This window comes from Formica exsecta, unplaced genomic scaffold (genome assembly GCF_003651465.1).
Source record: "Formica exsecta isolate Colony F162 unplaced genomic scaffold, ASM365146v1 scaffold90, whole genome shotgun sequence".
Lineage (NCBI taxonomy): Eukaryota > Metazoa > Arthropoda > Insecta > Hymenoptera > Formicidae > Formica > Formica exsecta.
Genome location: NW_021853667.1, coordinates 146123 through 173012, shown reverse-complemented (window position 1 = coordinate 173012; position 26890 = coordinate 146123). Strand labels below are relative to the sequence as shown.

The window sequence follows — 26890 nt, the reverse complement described above, 5'->3', positions numbered from 1 at the left end:
CAACATAATCAAGTATATAAGAAATGACAGTAATTTATATTTCAAAAATTACAATTATAAATAATGCTATATACACACCGAGTGTTTCATTTAAAAAGTTAATAACGGTCATCATCAGCGACTTGATGTATATAACGACATTTCTTATAGCCCTGCGATCGATATTTAATCGACAATTGAATATGACATATATGGAATTTTACATAATTTTACTTAAAGAGAAAGAATATTACTAAAAAATAACATTCTTGCTTGAGAAATGCGTTTAGTATATTTTATCTTTTTTTTTATCTTTTTTATTTTGTGACATTTATCAAGAGCTAAAACGCGAGGTGCTTGCGATATTAACATTGGTTGCATGAGTCGATTAATAATAATTATAGAAAGAGTTTCCAAATATCCTCTCTGTGTATTATTTAAGATGCATTATCTAAGATATATTTCGATTCTTATATATTCTCTTTATATGAATAGTTCCGCACGCTGACAAATAATTTATTCGTGGGAAGTTATCGTATACATCATGCATTGTGAAAAGACAAACTTCATGATTTGCATCTCAAGATTGCTGCAAAACGTTAAACGCAGAGTAAGACGTTTTGAGAATCTATAAAATAAAATTTTGTATAGTATATGAGTGTCGTGGACACTATTTATTCTAAGCAGTGTCAAAGAAAATATCCATTGTAGTACTGACGTTAGCGTAAGAGTCCAGAGACAGCGTCACTAAAAAGCTACTAGTGAACTTGATAGGTCTCGTGCTACGCTTCATTATCATCAGCAAATCCTTTTGTTCGCTAATCGTTACCAATGTTCAATTTATTTCGTATGCCGCGTCGCTTAATCCAGTGCTCTGCACGATTGGAAACGATTAATATAATTAAATTATTTTTTCTGCTGTAACATTGTTCTTTTTTTTTGTCTCTGAATACATTTCTTTTTATGTAAAAAAAAATTATGATTTACTTTGAGTATAACTTCATTTCCAGCCCAGCAATAAACAAAGATCTGCACGAACATGTAAAATGTGTAGATAATTAATTTCACAAAATCCGCAACTGTTATATGAGATGACAGATAATACACGCTCGTACACAATATTAATATGCTGGCGAAAAATTGGACAAAGAGTACTTGGCTGAATACTTCATTGACCATTTCGACAAATCTGTCAATATACGCTTATTATGTAATAAATTATATATAAACCATGCGCAATTTTCCGCGATTTTCGATGGGAAATGAAACTTCTGAAAAATTCGGGGCACAAACTCGAGCCAGCGGACAATAATCCATCTTTTTCATCGATTTCAATGAACAATTTTTCTCATCCGTTCAAGAAAATTTTTTTCTTTTATGAAGAGATATGAAATTTACATGCATATTACAAATAATTGATACAGCTTTTGCCGTTGTTTAATTAACTTAATAATCACTGGATAGCATATATTTATTAGCAATGTATATAATTACATCAAGTATTATTTAAAAGATTTGACAGAAATTTTATAAAATGAATATATTATATAAAACCAATTTTTCTAGCTGCTTGACTCACCTAATTATGCACAGATGATAACGAATTGTGTTTTGAAAATCTGCTTTTCTTGTATGATATATTTTTCGAGGGGCTCTCATTTTTTCCTTTCCATCAGATTTTATCGCTGTGCGAAGACGATGTTTGAGAATTTCAAGTTGCGAACATACTTGTAAGCAAAATCCTAATACCAAAGTTTCCGTAGCAATATTCACGATCGTGCCAAAAATTAAAGCCAGCATTTCTTGAAGAGACGTAAAACAGAATAAAACGAGCGAATAATAAGTGTCATAGGGCACCCACCCCCTATAAGGTAATTCGCCTTGTAAAACAGCGAGGATCTCTCCTATTGTGGCACCAGTGGCAGAGAACGATGCCAGTAATGTGTAATTTATGGAATACGTTCTGCATACATATAAATCGAAATAATCGATAAATGATATAATAGCAAAACATTGAACATATTAACGTAAGGACAAATAATCGTAAATGCAATTCATTAAAGAAATGCCACGATATCTGTTTAAGCTTGAAAATAACTGGCAAGCTTTGTTCAGAAATTTATATTTTTTGTATAAATATACACACAATTGTTAGAAATGCTTCTAATAATTAGATTTTATTTTTGTGTCTTTATTATTTTATTATAAATAGAGATGAATCGTAGTTTCAGTGAACTTATAATATTAGAGATATATGTTTTGTTTTCAAAATGAATAACTTTTATCGATTATCATTTTAAAATTAAATTTTTTTCTTTACTTCTGTAAAATCTATTTAATTGATATACGAGATTGTAAACCTATATATAAATTATAATAATTGTTTACTCTAATTAACCGATTTATCTATTTATCAAGCGCAAGATTAGTATTGTAAACATTTGTATCTGGATATATTGAATACCTGATTAAATTATCGTATTTCATCTGGATGTTAATCTCCTCTTCACTGCTGGGTTTGCATAGTTTCTCTTGCAATATTTTGATCAAATTAATAATTTCACTGCGCCGAGTTACGACAGTAACCGCTTTGCAAAATGCACCGACAGCCGAGAGAAACATTAAGGAAGTCGTAGCAAAGTCGTCCATATTATCAACAACGAGAAAAATATCCATCAATTGAGTTAGCATCGAAAAGTTCAATAAGCATATCGTGGAGATGGTAAATACACTATATAAGCATTTGGAGCATTTCGATGTCCATTCGATCGTTCGCCACACACCGCTCATGGTGTATAATAAAAAATTGAGAGATAACATCGACGAAGATAATTAATATAAATCGAAGCGCACGTGACAAAGGTTCGTGAGATACTGTGTGCATCCCCCAATTTTGCTTCCCCATATAGCTTAGCAAAGTTAATTACAGTCATTAGCGACTTGATATAACGTAGCAAATATTGTCGTATGAAAACGATGCAATTACGATAATCTTGCCGTTTAACGGGATCGAGAAAAGTTCCAACATATTGTCGCATTCCCAGGAAATAAGGGAGAGAGAAACATTTATTCTAAAACTCTTACAATTTTAATTATTAAAGGTAGCGTATACGGTGCTAATGCTATTTAGAGTCGCATTGTCACACAGAAGATTGAAGGTCTTTTAAAGATTCTCTGTGTAAAGATCTCTGTAAAGTCCATATCATTTTAACGAATATTATATACGATTGTGTACGTACAGAATATATGTATGTATATAATAGATAAAATCTATTTTAATAATTTTTTAATAAAATTAAATTTTTTAAATATGCATTTAGATTTCGGGTGTAATAATAGAAATATTTTATTATATTAGACATTTCTTTTTCTATATTTAAAATGAGATAAATAAATATACAGGCTATAGGGGGAAAAAGAATATTAAGAAGAAGGGCCCAAAAGATTATTTACTCGTATAATATATTATTTTTATCTTATATATATTACTCACATGTGGCTATATAATTAATAAATATTGATTAAATAATATTTTTCATTAACATTTTTATCATTTTATAATAAATAAATAATGGTTTATATAGTCGCGCATATAAATATAACACGATTGAATTAATTTTGAAATTGTGATGGCATCCAAGAAGACCATGGATACAATGCAGGTAATTGCATGTAATTGTTACCGAGACTTTCGAACTTGATAATTTCTATGTTTGCAATACCGTTATGCATGTAATCAGTTGTGCTGTTATTTGACACATGAGAATTATATTGATGTTCATAAATTCGTAAATTACTGATCATGGGAGGCTTCTGATTGTAGATATTACAACGATAAGAATGATCGCCTGTAAAGAAAGAATTTTAAATATAAATAGCTGTTTAATTTTACGATCTGTTTTGCGTATTCTCGATATTTAATAATAAAATTGTATTTGTAAATTGTTATATAATTAGGAAGCGATAATTCGTCACATTATTATATTTGACGTCTCAAGCTGTAATAAGTTACATGCTATTTTCTCCCTGTAACTATCAGAAAAAGCAACGCAATATTTTTTTAGCATAGTCGAAAAATTATGAAAAATTATTAATTCAAGGACGACGACGTGTAATGATAATTACTTCGATACAGAAATTTATAGATTCTTCTAAACATCATCTGAATTATTCGACGTATATTTACAAGTCTTAAAGAATTTTATCAACGTATGGATTAGCTCGATTAAAGATTTTGCCGATTTAAAAAAAAAATGATTAGGTTAAAAGAAGTAAATTATTAATATTTTCAAAATACTAACGGCAATAAACAATAAGTAGATAAAATTCTTATCTTTATTATAGAATTCGTCGCATTACCGTGTGATTTCATATGATGATGTAAGGCGCCAATTTTGCAAAATCCTCTGTTACACACTGGGCAACGTAATGGCCAATTACCGGTATGAGAATACCCGTGAGCCCTTAAATCACCGGGAGTTGGAAAGGATCGTCCACACTCGTCACATTTATGTGGCTTCTCCTGCATTTCAAATTATATTATATATCAAAACATTGCATATTCTTTGCAATATCTCGTATTCTTATTTACGGATAATTTATAATTATTGTAGTATTGAACAATTAGAGTACTTTACCCTAAAAAAAACTATTTTTACAGATTGATTTACTTTCCGTATTTAGTTATAGTCTATTTTTTACACCACTAAATGCGCAGTATTTCGAATAAGAAAAGGAACCTTGTAATGCGTCATGCGATGATAATACAAATTCGAGGAGGCGGTAAAGCGTTTTCCACACATCGGGCATTCGTGAGGACGTTCACCGGTATGAATCCTAATATGAGTATTTAACGAGCTGCTTGTGCTAAACATTTTACCACATATCGTGCAGCCATGTGGTTTCTCTCCTAAAATAATATATTTTATAATATTAATTGTGTTTGCAAAAATATAAAAAAAGCAAATTCTCAAACACAATTTTACATAATACTTTTTCTTTGTAAAATCCTTAATAATTTTGTTATTTAATTATTGTTTTATTATATATTTATTATTTAATTGTAATTTAATAATTTTATAAATATCAGTATAACGTAGAATATGTGAAGGATTTTCGATACTTAAATTCTCTAAATTTTTTAATTCGTGATCACAGAAATAGACTGAATAACAATTAGAATGCAATTATTTCTCTATCATTCGGAAAAAAACATAATTATTTTTCATAAATAAATCGTTACGTGTATCACAACAAATTATTAAGTATAGGATGCAGATATAACGTTATTATTAATTATTATATTCCATATTATTCACCATTAATAACACAGTATATAATATTTATTATTCTAAGAATAGTAAAATCTTTTAGGAGAATGTTATGAGAGATTATTAGAAAAAAGACGAATTTTTGACATTCCTCTCAATATTTACCTGTATGGGTTCGTAGATGTCTTTTTAAAAGTGAAGGTCTGTCGAAACTTTTACCGCAAGTTTGGCAAGGAAGACATCGTTGAAATTTAAAAGCATTAACAACACCGGTTTTCCATGCAGCCCCATTTCTACTCAAATCCAGCGGTGCATTTTGCGTTGCGTTCCATACTAATTAATATATTATTCACTTCATTAAATTGTAATTATATAACATTAGATATATTCCCTTTCAAGCATTTACTGTAGCGACAACGATACGATCATTTATATTTTAACAAGTATGGAATTTAGAATACGTGTATTAAGAATCTTTCGCTTATTTAAAGGAATATTTATAACGCGAATTTTTTTTCCGTAATTTTCTACGCTTACCGGACATTACGATAGCTTCTTATTTCCGTTGACTTGTCAATTTACACGAGTAATTGTTTGTATAATGGTAATTATGGTTTCACGAGTAAACGGATCTAACGCGCCGAATTACACAAGCAGCATTTTAGCACTTTGGTCAGATTAAACGCGATCAGATTAGAGGTAAGAAGCGGTGCAGTCGCGCAAACGACCCTCCGGCGCATGTCAAAGGCGGTGTTTTCATCTAGGGCGGAGTTTGATCGCTGTTTGGATAATAAACTTTGCAATTGCGCATGTGGCATATTTCGAAACATCTTGTATTCAAATCATTCTCGTGGTACAGGTGTTGCTAAAAGGCAATAGTAAAAAAAGCGATCAGATTTATGATTCGTCTGAAAGGTAAAATTATACTGACAAATACGTGTAGTATAAAGAAAGAAATTGTTATTTAATGTAAAATATAAAGAGAATTATTCAATGTATAATATATAAAATAATTAAATGTGTAAAATAAAATAAAAGAAAAATGACACTTGTCACAAGCGAAAATTGCGATTATAACGTATCATGTGATTAAAATAATATAATAATAATATTTTATCGTTATTAAAAAAAAATATTCTATTTTATAATATAAGCAAAAATCCGTCTTTGTTTCTAGAAAGATTCGACATTGGTTGTTTATTTTATCAAGGATGTTTACGTTATATTATGAAATCGAGAAGGAAACATAGAATATTTAAATTCATTCAATGTTCCCTCTTACATATCAATTCTTAATATTATCAAGTCAATAAACTTTCATATAATCAAGAATTAAAATATCTTAATGTGATTTTTCTTCACAGAATTTACAATTATTATATTTTATTATTATTAATGTTGTCATAATCGCCATGTCATATATGGGAGTATACAAGAATCGATTTTTAATTATCTTATATATTTTCATTAATCAGTTTGATTTCGGAAAGCGTTTACTGACTGTATCTTCCGGCTAAATTCTGAACAAAGAAATGGGACGACGTAAATTTTACGTCGTCCCATTTCAATAGCTATTTGAATCTAAAATGTGGCAAATGTAGTCTATTGTGATTTATAATAGACACTTCCGAATCGCAAGCAACTTGGCGTCGAACGAAGATAATATTCTTTGTTAGTCACATATATTCATAACATTTATCCGTCTTTAATATTTATCTCTATTTAGAATTATTTTACAACCGCATAAAAATGTATATTTGTTCATTAGATATTCAGACGAACTTTATCGTACAGATGAAGCTTATGAAGCAGATAGCCGGTAATGCTTTGTCATCGTATACTCATTATTATCCGTGATATTCGTCTGAAACGACACGCGGAGCGGAGGTAGGATAATTCGTCGTTTTGGATTATCGGACGTCCTACCGTGCGAACCCCTCATTTGTCAACGCAAAGGATATTAAAGCCATTGAATGCTCCGGCGGGATCTTTACAAATCGGTTCTTCATCGACCATAGACAACAATGTGCATATTTTTGCCGTGTAGCGCCGCGGTATTATCGTGGCTGATCGATTTCTGTATCGTAGAAACCGTCGTTAAATGTTCCTGTAATGTTCTTTTCATGTCTTTGATATCCGGATGGCATGTTATCTCTCTCGAAGTGATTAAACTCCTAATAAATCAAATAAGATGAACACAAAGTTATAATTTCGCATAGTTAATTTTGTAATATTATAAAATCTTTTTAAAAAAATATGTCACACACATTCCTATCCCATAAAATATTCCGAATTAATCTACTTTATCATAGAATATATTCGCGATAACATTGCTGATCATTGATAATTTTAATTGTTACATAAAAATAAAACAATTAATTAATTAATAAGGTATATTAGAACGAACGATTTATATGATTCTTTCTTTCATTAATTACAATATTTGAGCGAAAATTATATAGCCTCGCTAAATATATTTTATGGGGATGTACTTCGCGAATGAGCAAAAAATAAATATACTCTCTTTCGTGTATTTATTTTAACATTTAAAATTATTCGTACAAAAGTTTAACTATCCGAGCTTTGCGATCCCGTACCCAAATTCGGTACGGATTGAAACTTCATCTTCCTCGCTTGCGATACGTATTCCAGTTCCAGCAGGATCAACTCATTCTCGCCTGTACGAAGATACGGAGCCGGAACGTACAGAGTTATTTGCGGGCCGACCAACGGCCAGTATCTGCCGAGATTATGACCGTTCACGAAAGCCACCCCTTTACCCCAGCCGGTGGTGTCCAAAAATGTGTCCAACGGTTGCCCGGTAATCGTGAACCGTCCACGAAGAAATACCGGGCCGTTATTTAAAGACCCGCTATCTATGTCTATAGTTATCACATCTCGAAGAGACGACACGTCGGAGATTGCGTAGCCCGTCATAGTCCAATTAGTTAATGGAGTTCCGCTGATAGTCACGTTTGATATACCCTGAGAGATAACGCAAGAAATATTGGTACAATCTTTGATGCCAAAAACGACTGTAAATCTCATCATCTCATTCTGTGTTAATATTTATGTACAAACATCTTTTTTAAGATCTCATATAATACCTTAAAATCGTGAATTTCGTTGCCGAAATTCAAACGTCCTTGATTCTCCACCAATAGACTTAGACGGCGACCGTAAGGGTTCTCAAGCGGTATAGTATATATCTTATCTATGCGACTCAGTATCCCGGATAATCTGCCATCCACGTAAACCAGTGCTCTATCCTTCGCGATTGCACGCAATATCACTGGGTCGAAAACAGGAGGCGGCAAATCCGTCTCGTAAAGTACAAAACCTTGATTCACAGATAGATGCTCGAAAGTTTTAGGTCTGTTGCCGATCGCCAAGCTCACCACGAACGAGGATCGACTGTCGAACAGCTTCTGTATCGGTTCTAATAATACCGGACCGTAATTGCCTTTCGGAGAGACGGTTGGAAGAGACATGTTCGGCAATGGCAGGTACTGTAATTTCAATAGGCATGAACTAACTTGTTCATATCAATTAACATGTAATATCTATTACATATTTTCTAGAGCAATAAAAGGTCGCAGTTTTCTCGTGAAGTTTCAAATATCTAATTAAAGATACGATACCGTAATCGCAAAAAAAGACACACCTGACCGATGACGTCTCTTATAGCAAAGTATTTGTCTGTCGGATCTCCAGCTTCGGTCAAAGGAGCATCATAATCGTAAGAAGTTATCTGTGGACTATATACACCTGCACCGCCATTAGCACCTGTCAATAATTATTATGTTAAGTAAAATCCATTTGGTATATATAATAGTCTTATCGCGAATACTGCAAATATTATTTTTGCAGATTTTATTGGCTATCGATTCGCGAAATATTAAGAAGAAATTGACTAACCGGAAGTTAAAGCAAAATTTGTACCACCGTAGAACATGTAAATATTAACGGAAGCGCCTAGAGCGAGCATTTCATTCAATGTCTTTGTGACAGCTTCGGTTTTTACCCTCTGGAAGGTTTCCCCCCAATGGGTTAACCATCCTGGATAAAATTCAGAATTCACCAAGGGACCCTATGAGTTGTTTTTTTCAAAGTATAATCAAACATGTCGGAATTCTCGAAATTTTCGTAAATATATCGATATATCGCTGCTTACTCGTGGCTGATAGAGACGCATGGATTGAAAATTGTTGGTCACATTAACGGATGTTCCGAAATCGACGGTGGCATATGCACCAGGTACGAAACCGCAACGGAGCAAGGACGCGGACGCACCGTCCGTCGTGTATAAGAGGGCCTTACTGCCGATTTTTTCGACAACGACTTCTTTCAACATGTCCGTATACTCGGTATCGCAAGCATTGTAACTTCCATATTCATTCTCTATCTGTTAACACAAACGATGAAACAGTGAGATTGATAACTAACAGACCTTTACGCGTCTCTTAAAGTCAAAATTTTAAAAATTAAATATTCTTTATTAATTTTAAATCATATAATTATCATACTTATTATTAATTGTAGAAAATTATCATAATTGTTTTTTGCACAACTTTCGTAGATGCATCATAATCAATGCCAATTATGCTTAAGATATTTATTGTATAATCTTCAAGCATGTATTTATATTGATTAATGTAAGACATAACAGATTATAATCTGAATTCAATCGAGAATGATAAATGTGCGCTAAATACACTATCTCGGAGCAATCAATATGCAATCAACATTTTAAAAGATAACCTCTGATATTGCATAAAAATCGCATAATAATATTTGTTATCTCAAAAATGCAAATTCATTTACCTGAACCATGATTATCGGTCCCCCGTTGCCTCTTAAAAGCGGCTGGACTTTTTCTAACACCTGATTCAAATACCTTGTGGCATATTTCATGAAAGCTACGAAAGTGGAAAAATCAGTAGACGATAAAATTACATTTAATCCGCTCGTGTAGTAATGTGTAGTTCTCAATTATTCGGTATTATCGATGAGTTCGAGCGGCGACAATTGACAGAGAAAAGAAGAGTATTATTGTAGAGAGTAAAAAAGACTCTTATCTCTTATCACGGAAGTAGCGGGTCATTGCACATGACACATCGGTTTTAAATCACGCATAATATCAGAGAAAACAAAATACATTTAATTGAGGAAAGAACTCGATACTATTTTGGATTGGAAAAATTCACAATTTCTATTAACATTTCATACATCTTTATAATGCATGAAAAGTTATATCTCACCTGTATCTTTTGTACGTAGCTTTATATCCGGCACTTCGCGAAGTAACCAATAGGGTAGACCACCCTAAGGGCAGATACGTATCGATATATTAAAATGTATATCAGATATATATCAAAATTTTCATTTAATTAGGTCACTAACTTTTCTCGCTAAACCGCGCATATATTTACCAAATCTCTTTCCGCGCAAATGTAAGGACCCGGTCGTAATAATACGAGCAAGTCTTCCTCTTGCGCGATATTTAGGAATTCTACTAGATCCGCGTCACCGGCCCAATTAAATTGACCTGGTTCTGGTTCATGAAGACTCCATTCAACATAGCTATGTTTCGGAAACAAACAGGAAAATTTAATCGCGTCAATATTATTCTGCTCCAAATTTAATAAGCTTAGATAAAAGATTATTATGTTGCGTCAATGTGTACATAACGACGAAAAATTAACAATAACACTTACGTGGAGATCGCATTAAGTCCCGCGGCTCGCATTTTCCTTAAACGATCCCTCCAATACTGTCTAGGCGCCCGAAAGTAATGAAAACTGCCGGAAACATACCGGAAAGGCTTTCCATCCAATAGAAATAGATTGTTCTCATAATCAACCCCGAAACTGTATTGCCATGTGTCCTGTATTCAATTTTTTTTTTCTAAATTCTTGCTTATATATTTATTAAAAATGATGCGCTATAATAATTAAAAATTTCCAGAACATTGCTTTTCAATCTTTTCAATTAATATTTTTACACAGCTTTAACTATATTTACTTTTGATTATATTCAATTATGTGTGTATCCTATTTCTAAAAAATATTTTCTTTAATATTTGATATTCTTTAATATTTTAATATTTCCTCTATTTCACGATCGAATTAATATTATCCTGCAGTTTCTTAATCTAAGTGGAACGTGTTACACATATATATGTGCTTTCAAGTTACAGACTTTCATATCATGTATATTTATATTTTTTGCTACATTCTTGTCAGCCGGTTAGCGAATTTTATCGGAAATATGCGCTCGGGGCCGGTTACCGCGCAACCAGCTGATTCCCATCTCTTTCTCGTCTCCCACCTTCGTCTAGCTAGTATATCGCAATTCTTACGTCTATCTTTGATAGATAAGTAGTAATAAATCGTAAGGATAAATTTACATAGAGAAATATGGACGGCGTAGCAGAGATGTTATTTTGATGGTTATTTTTTTTTACCGCTTCTCGTAATAGACGGGTTGGGCTGTATCTATATGTAATTATACATACGCGAATCTTCTCTTGTACGAGACTTACTATATATAGTTCAATTGCACTGCGGTGTTTAATTGAAAAGATTTAATCGCGCTTTAAAAATACGAGTGCATTTTTGTCTAAAGTAACTACGTGAAAAGTGACTTTAAATTCAAGTAACGTTTTAGCTTTCGATTCAATCTCAGCGATCGTTCTATCTAGGATACGAGGTCGAGGATAATCGGTAGAATCAAACCATCTATTTTATGACTTGCATTTAAATTTTACGAATTACGCGAACGTATACATTGTGCACGAATGTATTATATTGCGTATTATTATGATTGTTTTATTTTATTAAATTAACATAAATGTGTATAGCATTCATCTTTATTCAAAGCATTTTCACTTTTAGAACGGAATTTCGACAATCTAAAAATTTCCAATTAATAATGTACAAGTAATGCATTGCTCTATAAAAAATATTTCAAAGTCCTTTTATCTTTTTGAAAATAGCGTTAAAGTTGCCATCATTGTTCCAAAATTCTCCTTTTCTAAAATTATCGTTGTTATTTTCTTTTTTTGAGATTGCATTTATTCACTTTTATGTATCTTTTTAAAAAACAAATGTTCGATAAATTTGGAAACATTTTTTTTCCGGAGAAACTTTTCGTTGTAAGTTAAATTTATCTTTCGGTAAGAAAACAATGTAAAAATATTTTAAAAAATCTCACAAAAATTCATCCATCGATTAATTAAATTACGAGCAAAAAACCGGAAACGAGAAAAAATTCTTTATAAATCTGTAAGGTCAGTTACAAACACATTCATAATGTATATATGAGATACTTTTACACATACATTACTCGGTAAGTTTATCGTCTCCGATACAGCACTACTCAATGCCAAGGTGGTCACAAATACCAACGACCACATTTTCCAAACGATTTAATTTCACGCCGCGTTTCCTTCAGCTGCGATCTTCGCCGTTCAACTCGCTTTCCACCGACCGACGCTCGCGCATCACTGACGATTCGACGGCATGCCTAAGACAAGTCACTGGTATTTATCATCGGGGAGATGCGATACACTGTGTCCGGTCGTATCATCGCTCAAGTATTGCTGGATTATCGGTGCACGTGCTCGCGTGATAATGCTCAGCGTGTTTCAGAATCCGAAAAATGTTATCAAAACACTGCACTGTGGCGAATGTTCAGAGAATGCATCCAAATTTTTAACTCATTGTTAGCTCAGAAGCTCCTAAATAAAGTGTCACACATATATCATTAAAATATAAATATATTGACACACATATATCATTAAAATATAAATATATTAAACATTGAAAACTATATATATAACGTGTGATGTATAAATGTGAAATCATAATATATTATAAATATATATTACAAATTGTTTTAAATTATATCTCGCGTATTTATTTCAGGTAAGGGAAGATTGTATATATATATATAATACATTATAAGATTATATAATGTTTGTCTGATATTTATTCCATTATTCATGTGATAAACACGCTTCAAGGTGTATTCGCTAAAAACGATACTTCACTGTACGATGTTTGTTTTGCATAAAAACAAGATTTTCATCGCTTATCTACGTGCAGTAAAATTTTATTAATATTTTAATAAATAAATCAAGATCGCGATTTCACGTGCATATAAAATTAATAAATATTATTGATATGTTGTTTTTGATACATGCATCAAAAAAATCAAGATGCAATCAGATTGATCTAATCTCAATGTGACATTTTATAAAAATTTTTGGATATCATGGTATCAAGTATCATAATACAAATAAAATTCTGTTTTTTGCTCTTAATAATAACAATTTTCTATAATCTTAGTTGTTTGTCGTCTATTAGTTATTTTTATTTTTATTTTTAAAATTTGCATCGCGATAATATAATTTTTTCTTTTGTTGAAAAAGAAGATTGATATGATTTTATGATCAAAATAGATGATAAATGTACAACATAAACTAATGATATATTATTTAACATTGGGTAAAGATTTCAAAACAAAGTGTTAAGATTGTATAAATCAGAGACTACGTCAATATACAAAATATTCTAATTTAATTTTCCCAACCGCAGATATATGAAAGAAGCAAGAAGAAAGATAAAAATAAAAATGTAGATAATAAATTTTAAAGATTAGAACCAGATTTTTAGATTCTAAAAATAGAATACTATGTGACAAAGTCGTTTGCAAAAAAAAAACAAGCAAAAAAATTTCTACATCTCATTATAACTAAAAGTTTGTCATAATTAGTGTAATCTTTTAGTCAAATTCACGCTGTTTCGATTTTACATGATTTTTAGAAGAAAAATATGGCAACTTTTTTATTATATAAATTAACTTTATCGATCTATACCGATCAAGCAACAAAATGTACTAGGTGTACACATATTATCATTTAGAGGTAAACTGTGCATGAAAAGGCAAGATACGTTTCCATGCCGTTGTGCGGCGTGCACATTGAGTTTCGTAATTAAAATTCGTTACCGATCGCGATATAATGATTTAAAAAATTGGAAATAAGCATGCAGTTATACTATATTAAAATCGAAACCGATTTGGTTTAATTTGATGAAGATATCACAAGAGTTTCGCGTTTATAAAAATTGTTGCAAGGTATAATTTATTATCTTGAATTTTTATAAATTGTAATTTAATTTTATTAATTCATGTAATACACGCATACAGACACACACACACACACACACACACGCACACACACACACATATAGTTCTTGCAGAACCGAAACAAACGCTCATATTTTCTTTGTTAATTTCTGTTTGCCACATGAATATTGTTTCTTTTATCATTTTCGGCGAAATGTTTATTTTTCGTATATTATTTCATTAACTTTAATTAATTTTATAATTTTAATTCTATTTTTTTTTCTCGTTATTGATTTTCGCTCCGATTTCAGCACGAATGCGATTTTGACACTATCGATTTTGCAAATCTGGCACATTCAACAATATTTATTGTGATTGTATTGAAAACTTCTGTGCATGTCAGTGTGCGTGTGTGTGTGTGAAAATATTTTTTCCAATCTAAATAAATTTAAAGCATTTTACAATGAATCTTAGAAAAGTTTTAAACTTGAAATATATTTTAATCCTTTATCCTTTTATTCTTATCCTTTTCAAACCATGTATTACTTACTTTACTTTGTCGTCGTACAATATTGAGGAAAGAAACCGATTAAGCTTTACACAATTCTACGAGATATTTAATGACGCTTAACCGCAACAATTCGGACATTACTATTATATAAACTCATATCCTGGTTACACGAATGATTCAGAAACTTTGAGGTCATTAAGCATTTGTGGCGATAAAAGATAATTGAGCTGCTATTAATATATCGGAAATTTTTATCAAATTAAAAATTTTTCCTCATTTTTATGATTAATGCATAGATTGTTACTTAGATATTCAGACAAACTTGTGAGACATGATAATTTATAAAAAATTTTTGCAAGCTACAAAGCTGTCAGGGAATAATATTTAAAGAGAAGAATAAAATTATGGCGACCGTGAAAAAAAAATCATCATGGTCTCATATATTGTTATTAGTAATAGTAATAAGAATTTTAACAAACAAATTGTATCCTCACGATGCTTTCAGAACATTGACCGCGCTATTTCTCTAATTAACGTGCGGTGGTCAACAAATTTGTGACAATTAAGCCACTTAATGCAGATGTACACGTTTGGCATTCGTACACGCACGCGCGTGCCATTTTTAAAGGATTAAGTTAACCGGGGTTAATGGAGGAACGACTATGCTGCAGCAGCTTTTATGCTTAACCGGACTTCTGATACATATATAATTCGATATAATTCGTATACTTTCTCTATAAATGTGAGAATAATTTATACTTTGATGATTTATGTAATGGAAATAACTAATCAAAAACATTATTATTATATGTATATATAAATTTTTTTTATCTGAAGAGATTTTTTAAAAATAAGGAATCTGCTCTTAACGTTTCTTATGCTACATTCGAAAGCAGTTTGATCTTTTAAACATGACAGCATCATCATGACACATGTATCGGGTATCCGAGTATTTTCCGCGACATGTAAATCGCGGCTTGGGTGATGATTTTCCACGCCTTTGATGGTAGAATGGCACTCGACAGCACATATCGCTTTTATCAACGAACTTAAAATTCCTTCAAAGCATTATTCGAAATGATACGAATTGAGATATCGCTTTATGATATTGCACGAATTTATGGTTTGCATAGGTAATTAAACAATCCGCCGACGCGACGCGATACTACATGTTATATGATAACACAACTTACGATCCAATAATTTCCCATACAAATATGTCCAATACATTTCAATATTATTGTAACTTGATTACCAAAAAAATTACTCTCATATTAAACACTTCTAATGTTTAAGATAAACATTAAAAGTATTTATCTTAACTATATTTTCTCTTTCTTTTTTTTAAGGAAATAAAAATTCAGGATTTTTCAGCAGGAGAAGCAAATGTATGAAGAGACGCAATGTATGAAAAATACGAGTAAAGCGAACAGAGCCGTAATTGGTATTCTAGGATTAACTTCGAACGTTCCTGGAAAAAGATGCTGTCGATTTACTTCTTTCGTCTCGCGTATAAAATTGCAGATTGCAGATGATTATTTTTCTGTCCAGTCCTACGTAGCGGCGCCGCGAACACGAGGTGACGTTTGGCGCCGGCATCCCTTCTCTCCTGGTGGAGAACAAGTAGCTTGAAAGACTTTATCCAAGTTGCGTCTTCAGGCAATACGATAGTCGTTACGCTCGAGCCGCCAGTTCCGCACGATCTGCACGAGCAAACACATTTTCCAACTTCGTAACGCGAGTGCGAAACACGAGTTCGAGCTCTCGAGCTCTTCCCCTTCAAGTCGGCCGGATATCCGAAATTTCGTTTCTATAAATAGGTGTGTCTCTGATAAATTCTCATTAATCGATAGATTAACGATCTTTGAATGGTTTTATGCGCTACACCGTTCGATTAATCCGTTTTAATGCGCGTATCAAATTGAAATTTTATTCTGAAGCCATCTTCTTGATTTTTTTCGGCGATAAGTCAAAATTTCTTGGATAATACCGAAATTAATTAATATCGATAATTTCAATTATTTTGACCATAAAAAGATAAACATTGTATATATGTTGTATAACTTATCATTCAAATATCACATTCTTTATACGATTTTTTATATTCCAAATTTGAAATATTTCAAAATAGCTTTACTAACAGATTCTCTAAAAAATTTGGAGATTTAATTTTTTTTGCGAAAATGTGAGATATATATTATTATTTATTACAATTTTTTAAATTTTATCATTTATAATATTATTATTTATTTATAATATTATTATTTATTTATAATATTATTATTTATTACAATTTATATAAATTTTATCGTTTATAATCAAGCTATAAATTAAAACTCTATTAAAGTCTACTTGAAATTAACGGAAGAATACAAATATTTATTTTTTATTTGCATCCTTGTGAAGATTAGTTCACGATAAGCGGTAAGTCTCTTTTTTTAACTCGGGAAGATTGTGTAGAAAAATGCACATATCTCGAGAATTACAGCAGCATGTTACAGCCTTGGCGGCATGTAGCACAAAGTGCAGAATTAAGATCGTCTACAAAAATCTGCTTAAATTGCCAGGTGTAACTGCGCTGACGCCACTTGCGCGGTTTCCGCACCCCAATCATAATTAGTTTGCAACAGGCATGATAACTGTAATAACGCGGTAATAACAGTGAGGAAAAGTTGCTAGCAGAGTCATTTTAGGCGCCGATATTTTCTGCACCCTTCGTAACGGTGTTTGCCTTCGATCCTACTTTTCCATTTTATTTTCCTCTTTCTCTCCGTTTCGGTTCAACGCTCTATCCTTCTATATGATTGATATTAAATGCCTAAACAAATATTGTATTGATCACTACTTTTCAAGATCCAATTTGGCGAGATACTGTAAACATAATATTAATCATCACAATATTAAATATGTCATAATAAAAGATAACATAAAACATTGACAAAATGATATTTTAAAGGCTGAACCAACAAAGTTCGTTCTTCCAGATGTCAGATAAGAGAATTTTATTTAACTTTAAACTGAGCGAATATGATACAGTAAAGTTTACCTTCTAATCATATCAAATTATAGTCCTAGTTTGTTGTCAAAATTTAGGAAAATCGATAAGAGGGAATTTATTATATTGACTTTCATTTCATTTATTAATTAGATTCGATTCGTCGTCACGGCGTGAGTTGATCGATTTCTCACGATTTAAACTGTTGTTGTGGTTAGTTGACATACTTTCAATATCCTTATCTAACATAAGCGTCTTCTTAAACTTTTTATCGCGAAATCTCTCTTTTTTTTAGAAAATTGTCGGAATAACGTTTATCATTGCTTTACTTGGATAAATTACAGTCATAAAGAATATTAAAGCACACAAAAAAAGACTTGCAATACATTAAGAGCTCTACGCTGACAAGGGAAAGCGATAAGGAAGAATTAATTGGCAAATGTTTCGGTCTGAGCATATGATAAATTTATTCCTACGTTTTGGTACGCAGTGTTCAGTAAACAACTCTATTATAAAATTGTATACTCGTATATATACGTATACAAATTGTGTTTTAGAATTATTGTAAAAGTTGAAATAAATAGAATACATTACATCCTACATTCAAAATAACTGTAAATTATGACTTATTATATATTATTATATATTACATGTGTGAAATATTATAACTTATTTAAATGTGAATTTTAAAAAAATGTAAATAGCATATGATCCGAGGAATCTTAATATTAAGAAAGAGATTATTGGAATTATTATCTTTTTATTACTTTTAGGAGACATTAATTAGACAGCCTCTAGAAATAAAGATAAACTCTGACATAAAGTTTCCGTGAGATTAAAAATTATATATGTATGCTATGTAATATATAAAATTATCATATATACATTTATAACATCTGTGTTTGTTGTAGATTAGCGCTGTTGAACTTACTCATTAAGTAATATTCATGGATAATGTAACTGACACGTCATCTCGTCGAAACAGAGTTGTAATTTATAGATAATATACCGTGTACGAATAAATTTATTGTTTACTAAAACCAAACAAATCGTCAATTAGTTCTTTCTTAATTTAATTCTTCTTCTATTAATTCACAATTAATAGAATTCAACATTATTGATCATTTTGAAAAATTGATAAGAGAATATAAACATTTTAATTTCGATCTAATTATTTTCTTATAACTTTATAAGATGAAAAATTATGTTACTCTTACAGTTTTATTCCGATAAAAAACTCAGTCTTAGGCTGTTCGAGATAATGTAATTTTTTTCATTTTCTTTGCTTATGTATACTCATATCATAATCTATTTGAGATATATGCGAGAAACTAGAAATTAACTTTACTGTTTTAATGAGATAAGAAACAGTACCGATAATTATTCGTATTAAAGCGTTATATGCGCATGAATAAAGAACCTGTCATTAGATCTGCGATTACAAACAAGTTGATTCTAATTCCGTTAGATAAATCAAGATGCAGATATAATTACGATGAGTAATAACAATTAAGGCGCGCATGAAGATATTTTACTATTCTGACACGCGTGTTTATAGAGATCAGTTTTTAATGATCAATCATCAACAATAATTGTCCTCGTTAATTATTATTGACTATCGGTCGTGTAATTCAGTTAGCCTTGTCATGCTATTGCGGGTTCAGCAATGTCCGTTATTGCGAGAAACAATTTCTTGTTGGAGCACGAGAGGTGAAAAAAGTAGGAAAATAGGTGAAAAGAGGAGGGAGGAGGTGGGACAAGGGAGATTAGAAACAGGGGAAAATGTAATCTCACACACTAATATGCACACATTAAGATGTGTTTCATTTATCTGATAAATAGAGAATTAATAACGGATGTGTTGTAAATAGATGACCGGTAATGATCGGTATTTTTTAATCTGTCGCCGGCGCATTTACATCTTTTACCATCCATGTTACAGATATCCGAATACCGAAAAAGTAACTTGAGGGAAGTGCAAGCAGGCAGTGATATGAAGGATACGAAAACCACTGAATATGGTATGTTGATAATAAATTCTAAGGATAATAGATACGAGTTACAATAAAAGAAGCTAAATTTCTATATCGCAATATTATAACGGTAACAATACTTACGAATAAAATGATAGATTAATCGATAAAATATAGATTAAAAATTCTAATAGGTTGCAGCTTTTTAATGCTTTGAAATACACCATTAATAATTTATAATACTTTTTTATATTTCAAAGAATTTAGGATAGCAAATAGAGAACAGAACTGTATTCTTTAGTTAATTTCACACATGTGGATTCTTCAAATAAAATTTTAAATAAAATTTTAATTACAAATATATACAGTAGCAAAAGCTGCGATTGACTGATCTATTTTTGCAACAGTTGATTTTAAATTTGTTTCAAGCTTTATCCTATTTTCAAACGTCTTTAAAGGACTAGATTTATTGCTCGCATTTATTTTGGCACGTAGTATGTAACAATCTTAGAATAAATTTGTATCGTACGATGAAGGTATGACAGATTGAAAGGCGAGACTGACCTTTCGAGTCTCCGAAGAAGGATGTCGATGTAAGTCGGAGATCGAAGGTTGTCTTCTTGATGTCTCGAGGTTAGCACGCATTTTATGGTTCACACGCACTGTCTAGCGTTTTTTTCTTCTACGAACTGGTTTGGCCGTTGTTTACCGCAGTACATACTATGTACTGCCATTGCATGCACCGATCCTCTATCATTGTATCGTCAAGCAATTGTTAGCAATTCCTATTATATCCATCGATGGCCGCGTGAATTTCGTTTCGACTGTCTAAAATTTGCTTGGATAAAAAAATGCCCACTCGCTCATATCATATAGAGTGAATTGATATAAGCTTAATTTATATATTAAAAATCTTTCCGTAATGTTAATTTCTTGATGATTTAACCTTATCAATTTTAATTTTTTTAATTTTCAGTGATAAAAATTTAGTTTCGTATACTATAAATTTTGAATAAATTTTTATCCGCGCATATATTGTGTATAATACAATAACTTATAAATTATATTTTAAACTTATTTACAGATTATTTATTAGAAATATCTGTAAGAATATGCTCAGTTTATGAATATTTATGAATCATTTGTCATATGAGCAAATAAAATTAAATCATTTATATGCAGCCGTGCTTGACAATTGCAATGAATCGATGATTTAATTTCAAACTTATGGTACGCTGAGCGAAGAAAAAATGGTAGTTTCCTTATTTAATAGACTCTTCATATTAATTCTTCTTATTAATTCCTCGTTAGATTTCATATGCGCGTTGTTTTAATACAATTATTCATACAATTACTCGCGCATTATTATCATTTTCTGGAAATCTCATTACATATCGTAAATGATCAGCTATGCAAATATAACTTGTTTTAATAGATATGTATATGCAAATGAGTATTGTCCATACAAATGTGTGTTTCACGATAAACTATTTTATCAATGTAACAGGAAAGATCCGTCCAAGCATTATTACGACATTCGACCGCACTCATTAACCTCCATTAAGTCTCCATTAACTTATAATGTCTATATAAAAAACAAATAACCTTTTGAAAAGTTATACTTCATATAATCTCATTGTAATAAAGAGTGCATTTTTTTTTCTTCCTTTTTTACAAAAATCGAACAATTATGCACGTTATTAGATGATGTAATTGGTGCCCCAAATAAGTCGAGGAGCAATAGATCAACGCACGTGTTATGTACATCTTCACGTATTACATAATGCAATGAATTTATAATCATAATAATTAATGAGCGTAATTAAATCTTATGTTTGACATGTAAGAGAGAGAAGTTGTTGGAAAGCAATATATCATGCAAATATGTAGATTCTGTCTATGATAACAGATTTGCGTCATGCATTTCGCGTTGTCGCGAGAAGAACAATACATGTTTCACGGCTATTAATCGCAATACTAATTATATTATCATTTTTTTTTTCCTGTCACTCGATTTATAATACGAAAAAATATGAGGATAATTAATTCATTTCTATATATAAAAATATAAAGAATCTTTCTACAAGATACAATATATCTAAGGTAGAATCGAGTTGTAATTTAAAGAAAAATAAAATCAATTTAAGAAAAGCTCCGAGTAATTAATAAAATTAAAAATAAAATATAGAATGGCAATAGAAGCCGGCGCCGTATGTCAGGCGCAAATAAATTAAAGCACAAATTAATTAGTAAAGAACATACGATGGATATTTATTAGTCTATAGTCAATTAAACAATTTAAATCAGAAACAAACGTTTTGGTCTCTTTTTTGGACCTTCATCAGCGCAACGGAAAATTCTAATAAATACAATGTCAAATCAGTTAGATACAATATTAAGCCGCGGTCAAACATCTAAACAATTCTACGCAGAATATGTCCCTCCATGATTGGCAGACCACGAAGGCGTAAAGCGGATAAGATATCTATCCGTAATCCCCCTCATAAGCACCAATAAAATGTTGTTAAATGTGTAAAAATCTGGAAATTCAGAAGCATGGAGAAACAAAATCCCGACAGAAACAATAAAAAGGAGAACCGCAAAGACTTACATACATATGAGTTTTTTTTTTATACACGCACTCACTCAGAACTCAATGAGGAAATCAATCATCGGATAAAAACACACAATTATAATAAAAAAATAGGTCGAATCCGCAAAAATAACATTAAATTAAAATTAAATTAAAATGAATATAGAGCTGTGGAGCAGGAGACTAACGATGCTCACAGCATTTTAACGTGCAGTGGTTAGTTTCGAATTCGATAACAAAATTATTTAAATAATAGTATATGTACGGAGCGGTGTATACAAACATCAATATTGAGATTAACCTTTAAAAAGTTTTTCAATAGCAGCAATATAAGTCTCATGTAAGCAGATTTTTACACATTTAACAATATTTTATTGGTGCTCATAAGGGGGATTACGGATGGATATCTTATCCGCCTTACGCCTCCGTGGTCTGCCAATTATGGAAGGACATATCCTGCGTAGAATTGTTTAGATGTTTGATCGCGGCTTAATATTGTATCTAACTGATTTGACATTGTATTTATTAGAATTTTCCGTTGCGTTGATGAAGATCCAAAAAAGGGACCGAAACGTTCGTTTCTGATTTAAATTGTTTAATTGACTATAGACTAATAAATATCCATCGTATGTTCTTTACTAATTAATTTGTGCTTTAATTTATTTGCGCCTGACATACGGAGTCGGCTCCTATTGCCATTCTATATTTTATTTTTATTTTTAGTAATTTAAAGAATCTTAATTAATAGCGATCTTGACACGAATTTATACGAATATGTACAGATCTTGTTAAATTGCAGCAAACGTGAACGTCAAGCAAGTTTCCAACGGTAAGGACGATCATGTCGACTCTGGCGCGAATGTCGACGCCGTGCAAATCACGATCGGCAATCTCGGCAAGTGGCAGATCATCGTCTGCCTGGCGATTTCTCTGGTCAAATTTCCGGTAGCGTGGCATCAATTGGCGATCGTTTTTATGGCGCCTCATCAGAATTACAATTGTACGGCGCCCGCTACCGTCGACTCCAAGGACCAGTGCATGGTCAATGTTAACGGCACCCTGGCAAAATGCACGGAATGGGAGTACGACAGGAGAATATTTCCCGAGACAATTATATCGCAAGTAAGTTGTTACGTGAGTTTAAAAGCCGTCTGCTTTTAGTTTGCAAAGCGAAAAACGAGCGTGTTTGTTTAAAAATTATCTTGCCAAATAAAAGAATCGGAAGTTATTTTGTGTCGTTTTAGTGGAATCTAGTCTGTGATAGGACGCATTACGCGAATATCCAACAGTCTATTCTTATGTTCGGGGTGCTTCTCGGCAACATAATCTTCGGCAGCTTAGCAGATAGGCAAGTTCATATATGATTGAACGTTCATAGCCGTGAAACGATTACGAAGGAATAAAGAATATTGTATCTTACAGGTATGGCAGAAAAAAGCCGCTGATGATTTCTGTTGTTCTCCAACTGTTATCGGGTATTGGATGCGCAGTCGTTCCTTGGTTTCAAGTATTATTGCTGATGAAGTTGTTAAGTGCTTTGGCCACTGGAGGCACGATGGTTACTAGTTACGTTATTTGTAAGTGTCTCGATCCTCAAATATACGAAGCTATTATTAACGAAGATTTTTGCAATGATAAATATTAAAATAAAATTGCAATATTCATACAATTACCTTCATAATATTTTTAATTATTGTATTAAAATAAATATTAACAAAAATTATCTTATTTCTTAAAATCTTGAATTATAGATAATTTAATCACTGTCTGTTATCTCTCTCTCTCTCTGCACGTAAATTAAAATAATTATTTTTATCTAATATATATATAAATGATATAAATCGATACAGATTGCAATCGACTTGTGCGATTCGTTTCTCCAAAATTATAAACGTGTTCTTTATTTGCGTATTTTATTTTTAGGTATGGAAATAGTAGGTACAAAATGGCGTGCCGCCATCACCGTTTTATATCAAATACCATTCAGCTTAGGCCACATGTCGCTGGCAGGACTCGCGTTCTGGTTTCGACATTGGCAGCAACTACAAATCGCCATTACACTACCATCTATAATTCTTTTAAGTTATTGGTGGATAGTGCCCGAGTCACCGAGATGGTTACTAGCCATGGGAAAGCAGAGAGCAGCGTGCAAAGTATTGCAGAGAGCGGTCAATATTAATAAAGTGGAAAATGTGGACGTTCCCGAAATAGTCAGAAAACATTGCTTGCATCAAGTAAGAGACAATTGTTCAAAGTATTCCGATGAATCCAAACGATCCGTATAATAATCATCGCAATTTTCGACAATTAAATTTGTAATTCATTGTCAGAGGGAAACGGTGTTACACGCGGTTCAAAAAATATTAATTTCACGTTCGCGTTTTTGTATTTCAGAACTTCAAGAAATCTGCGCTGGACCACAAGGCTTCGTTTCTAGACTTGTTCCGCACACCGAACATGCGAGTGAAATCCCTCTCGATTTTCTTCAATTGGATCGTTTGTGGAATGGGTCTGTTTGGCATATCACAGTACATTGGTCAGGTCGGTGGTGACATTTTCATTAATTTCGCAGTGTCCGGTGCTATACAGATTCCAGGAAACTTCGTCGCATGGTGGGCGATGAATAAACTAGGTCGACGAATCACTCTGATCTGCAGCAATTCCATAACTGGCCTGGCTTGCCTGCTCTTAATTCCCGCATCACACGGTAAGCAATTATACTATGTAATTCAATATTATTGCCTTTCGGTTTGTGTAGCTACTTTTAAATAACAATAATAAAACAAGTTTTGTAAAAATTTTAATTTAGAATCTATATATCTTGACGATGTTCTGATCTATAATAAGTTTTTTTAAATTTCTTTTATATAATATGTATATAAAATTTAAAAGAGGAAAATTTCTCTTTTCAAAATAATTTCCCCAAAATAAGAAGCAAGTTTGCTGGTTTTTTTTTTTAAGGATGTTGCTCGTATAATCGAAAAGGATTTTCTTTTCTCGCAAAATTGCTTTATTTATTGATTAAAATCGTGTTTCTAGAAATAGAGATTAATTAATATCAAGAAACGTTTTGTTACTTTAAATAATAAAAAAGTTTACGAACGATAACCATCAAGCACAATTGTTTAAATCGACGTATTGATGATACATCTATCTCTGTTTTTAGACATGGCATGGTTAAGATTGCTTCTGGCATGCCTCGGTATTGTCGGCATGTCGGTGTCATTTACGACAGTCTACCTTTTCTCCGGAGAACTGTTTCCTACAGTTGTAAGGAACATCGGAGTTGGCGCGAGCAGTATGTGCGCTAGAATAGGTTCCATTGTAGCGCCGTTTGTGGTGTCCTTGGTAAGTTTACACGTATTAATTAGAGCCAGTTACGTAAACTTGAATAACATTATTTTGATTTATAAATAGTTTCAAACGTGAGACTAAAATTTTGAACTTCGGACAGGTATCATGTACATAAAAAAATCGTCGCGCGAATTAGTGCATTAATTAGTTCCCTAGATTACCAATTGTTGATACTATTCCAGGATTACATTGAATCGTGGCTACCGCCAATTATATTCGGAGTTCTGCCGTTGATTGGAGCCGCATTGTGCCTATTATTGCCTGAAACTGCCGGATGTACATTACCGGAAACGCTTCAAGACGGAGAGGAATTTGGAAAGTAAGTGTCAAACTTCTTTTCATCCGATATCTTTTTCATAAACCTCAAATATTACTAATTTTCATATATGAGCATCTGCTGCATGCAGATGAATTGTTGATTGATTACTTAATGCATTATTAAATTCCTCAAAAAAATTGTTGAATGTTTTTTGCATTTTTTTCACGTATGTGTCAGATACAAATTAATAATATAATATAATATGTATGCTCCTGAATAAAATGCAATACAGAGGTGTTTATGAAGGTAACAGTTTTTATATCAAATATAAAAGTTGAGTATATTATAAACTATGAAACACGTTGCTTTTCTTCTGTGCAGGAAGTGTAAGTCGAAAGAAAAACATGGAGATCTCGAAGCAGAAGCGACATTTTAAAAGAAAATTGATCGCCATAAGATTTTAAATATTTTCGCAGCCGAAGCAGTATCGAATTATTATTATGACAAGTTTTATGAAAAATAAACCGATACACTGATAAAAAATACATTTTACGATTAATCGTGCATATATTTAGTATAATTCTATTTATTATTATGTTATTTTCATAATATTAACAAAATTAGCACGATTGTCATTGATCATCATCTCATCATATTCACACATTTCTTATATAATATATATAAATCAAAGCTGACATTTTTATATATTGATTAATATATGTATACGCCAACCACAATAAGTATATGCGATTATTCTGTAAAGTTTTGCCAGATGTATATATATATTATAAATAGAAATTCCCTTTTGTAGGCAAAAAGCGCAT

General features: G+C 31.8%; 4 protein-coding genes and 1 pseudogene across 7 annotated transcripts in view; 1 reads left to right on the top strand and 4 right to left on the bottom strand.

Annotated features, from left to right (window-relative positions):
* LOC115245010 (rRNA methyltransferase 3, mitochondrial) overlaps positions 1 to 26890 on the bottom strand; it is a 110552-nt gene that overhangs the window by 2318 nt on the left and 81344 nt on the right. The window lies entirely within an intron of this gene.
* LOC115245017 lies at positions 86 to 3203 on the bottom strand (annotated as a pseudogene).
* LOC115245015 (zinc finger protein 239-like) lies at positions 3547 to 6319 on the bottom strand. Its single transcript, XM_029823072.1, has 5 exons — positions 5787 to 6319; positions 5415 to 5582; positions 4719 to 4888; positions 4339 to 4501; positions 3547 to 3827 (listed from the first exon to the last, which is right to left on the bottom strand). Exons 1-5 carry the CDS (start codon positions 5791 to 5793, stop codon positions 3592 to 3594), a joined length of 744 nt encoding a protein of 247 aa, XP_029678932.1. The 5' UTR covers positions 5794 to 6319; the 3' UTR covers positions 3547 to 3591.
* Positions 6420 to 12961, bottom strand: LOC115245004 (beta-galactosidase). Of its 2 annotated transcripts, XM_029823053.1 has the most exons (11): positions 12592 to 12961; positions 10967 to 11136; positions 10682 to 10832; positions 10511 to 10574; positions 10074 to 10168; positions 9424 to 9654; positions 9168 to 9339; positions 8914 to 9035; positions 8357 to 8758; positions 7812 to 8234; positions 6420 to 7423 (listed from the first exon to the last, which is right to left on the bottom strand). In XM_029823053.1, the coding sequence occupies exons 1-10, from the start codon at positions 12664 to 12666 to the stop codon at positions 7818 to 7820; spliced, it is 1899 nt and encodes a 632-aa protein (XP_029678913.1). In that variant the 5' UTR covers positions 12667 to 12961; the 3' UTR covers positions 6420 to 7423; positions 7812 to 7817. The 2 variants fall into 2 exon arrangements, with proteins under 2 accessions (XP_029678913.1, XP_029678912.1); XM_029823052.1 differs by lacking the exon at positions 6420 to 7423 and having other exon boundaries at positions 7767 to 8234.
* LOC115245008 (organic cation transporter protein-like) lies at positions 16428 to 26774 on the top strand. 3 transcript variants are annotated; one of them, XM_029823061.1, is made up of 11 exons: positions 16428 to 16712; positions 17304 to 17316; positions 19830 to 19908; positions 23253 to 23575; positions 23698 to 23801; positions 23876 to 24030; positions 24377 to 24687; positions 24848 to 25160; positions 25620 to 25801; positions 25990 to 26126; positions 26448 to 26774. In XM_029823061.1, the coding sequence occupies exons 3-11, from the start codon at positions 19881 to 19883 to the stop codon at positions 26500 to 26502; spliced, it is 1608 nt and encodes a 535-aa protein (XP_029678921.1). In that variant the 5' UTR covers positions 16428 to 16712; positions 17304 to 17316; positions 19830 to 19880; the 3' UTR covers positions 26503 to 26774. The 3 variants fall into 3 exon arrangements, with proteins under 3 accessions (XP_029678921.1, XP_029678920.1, XP_029678919.1); XM_029823060.1 differs by having other exon boundaries at positions 17299 to 17316; XM_029823059.1 differs by lacking the exon at positions 17304 to 17316 and having other exon boundaries at positions 16430 to 16712.

Excerpts from the sequence above, each read along its gene's own strand:
- LOC115245015 (XM_029823072.1), bottom strand. Across the intron at positions 4,502-4,718 it reads ATCGCATGACGCATTACAAG|GAGAAGCCACATAAATGTGA; the intron begins GTTCCTTTTCTT and ends TTTGAAATGCAG. Across the intron at positions 3,828-4,338 it reads TCATCATATGAAATCACACG|GCGATCATTCTTATCGTTGT; the intron begins GTAATGCGACGA and ends CTTTCTTTACAG.
- LOC115245004 (XM_029823053.1), bottom strand. The coding sequence starts at position 12,666 with ATGTGGTCGTTGGTATTTGTGACCACCTTGGCATTGAGTAGTGCTGTA. Across the intron at positions 11,137-12,591 it reads CGATAAACTTACCGAGTAAT|GACACATGGCAATACAGTTT; the intron begins GTATGTGTAAAA and ends AATTGAATACAG. Across the intron at positions 9,036-9,167 it reads AAATTTTGCTTTAACTTCCG|GTGCTAATGGCGGTGCAGGT; the intron begins GTTAGTCAATTT and ends AATTATTGACAG.
- LOC115245008 (XM_029823061.1), top strand. The coding sequence starts at position 19,881 with ATGAAGGATACGAAAACCACTGAATATG. Across the intron at positions 23,802-23,875 it reads TTCGGCAGCTTAGCAGATAG|GTATGGCAGAAAAAAGCCGC; the intron begins GCAAGTTCATAT and ends TGTATCTTACAG. Across the intron at positions 24,031-24,376 it reads GGTTACTAGTTACGTTATTT|GTATGGAAATAGTAGGTACA; the intron begins GTAAGTGTCTCG and ends TTTTATTTTTAG.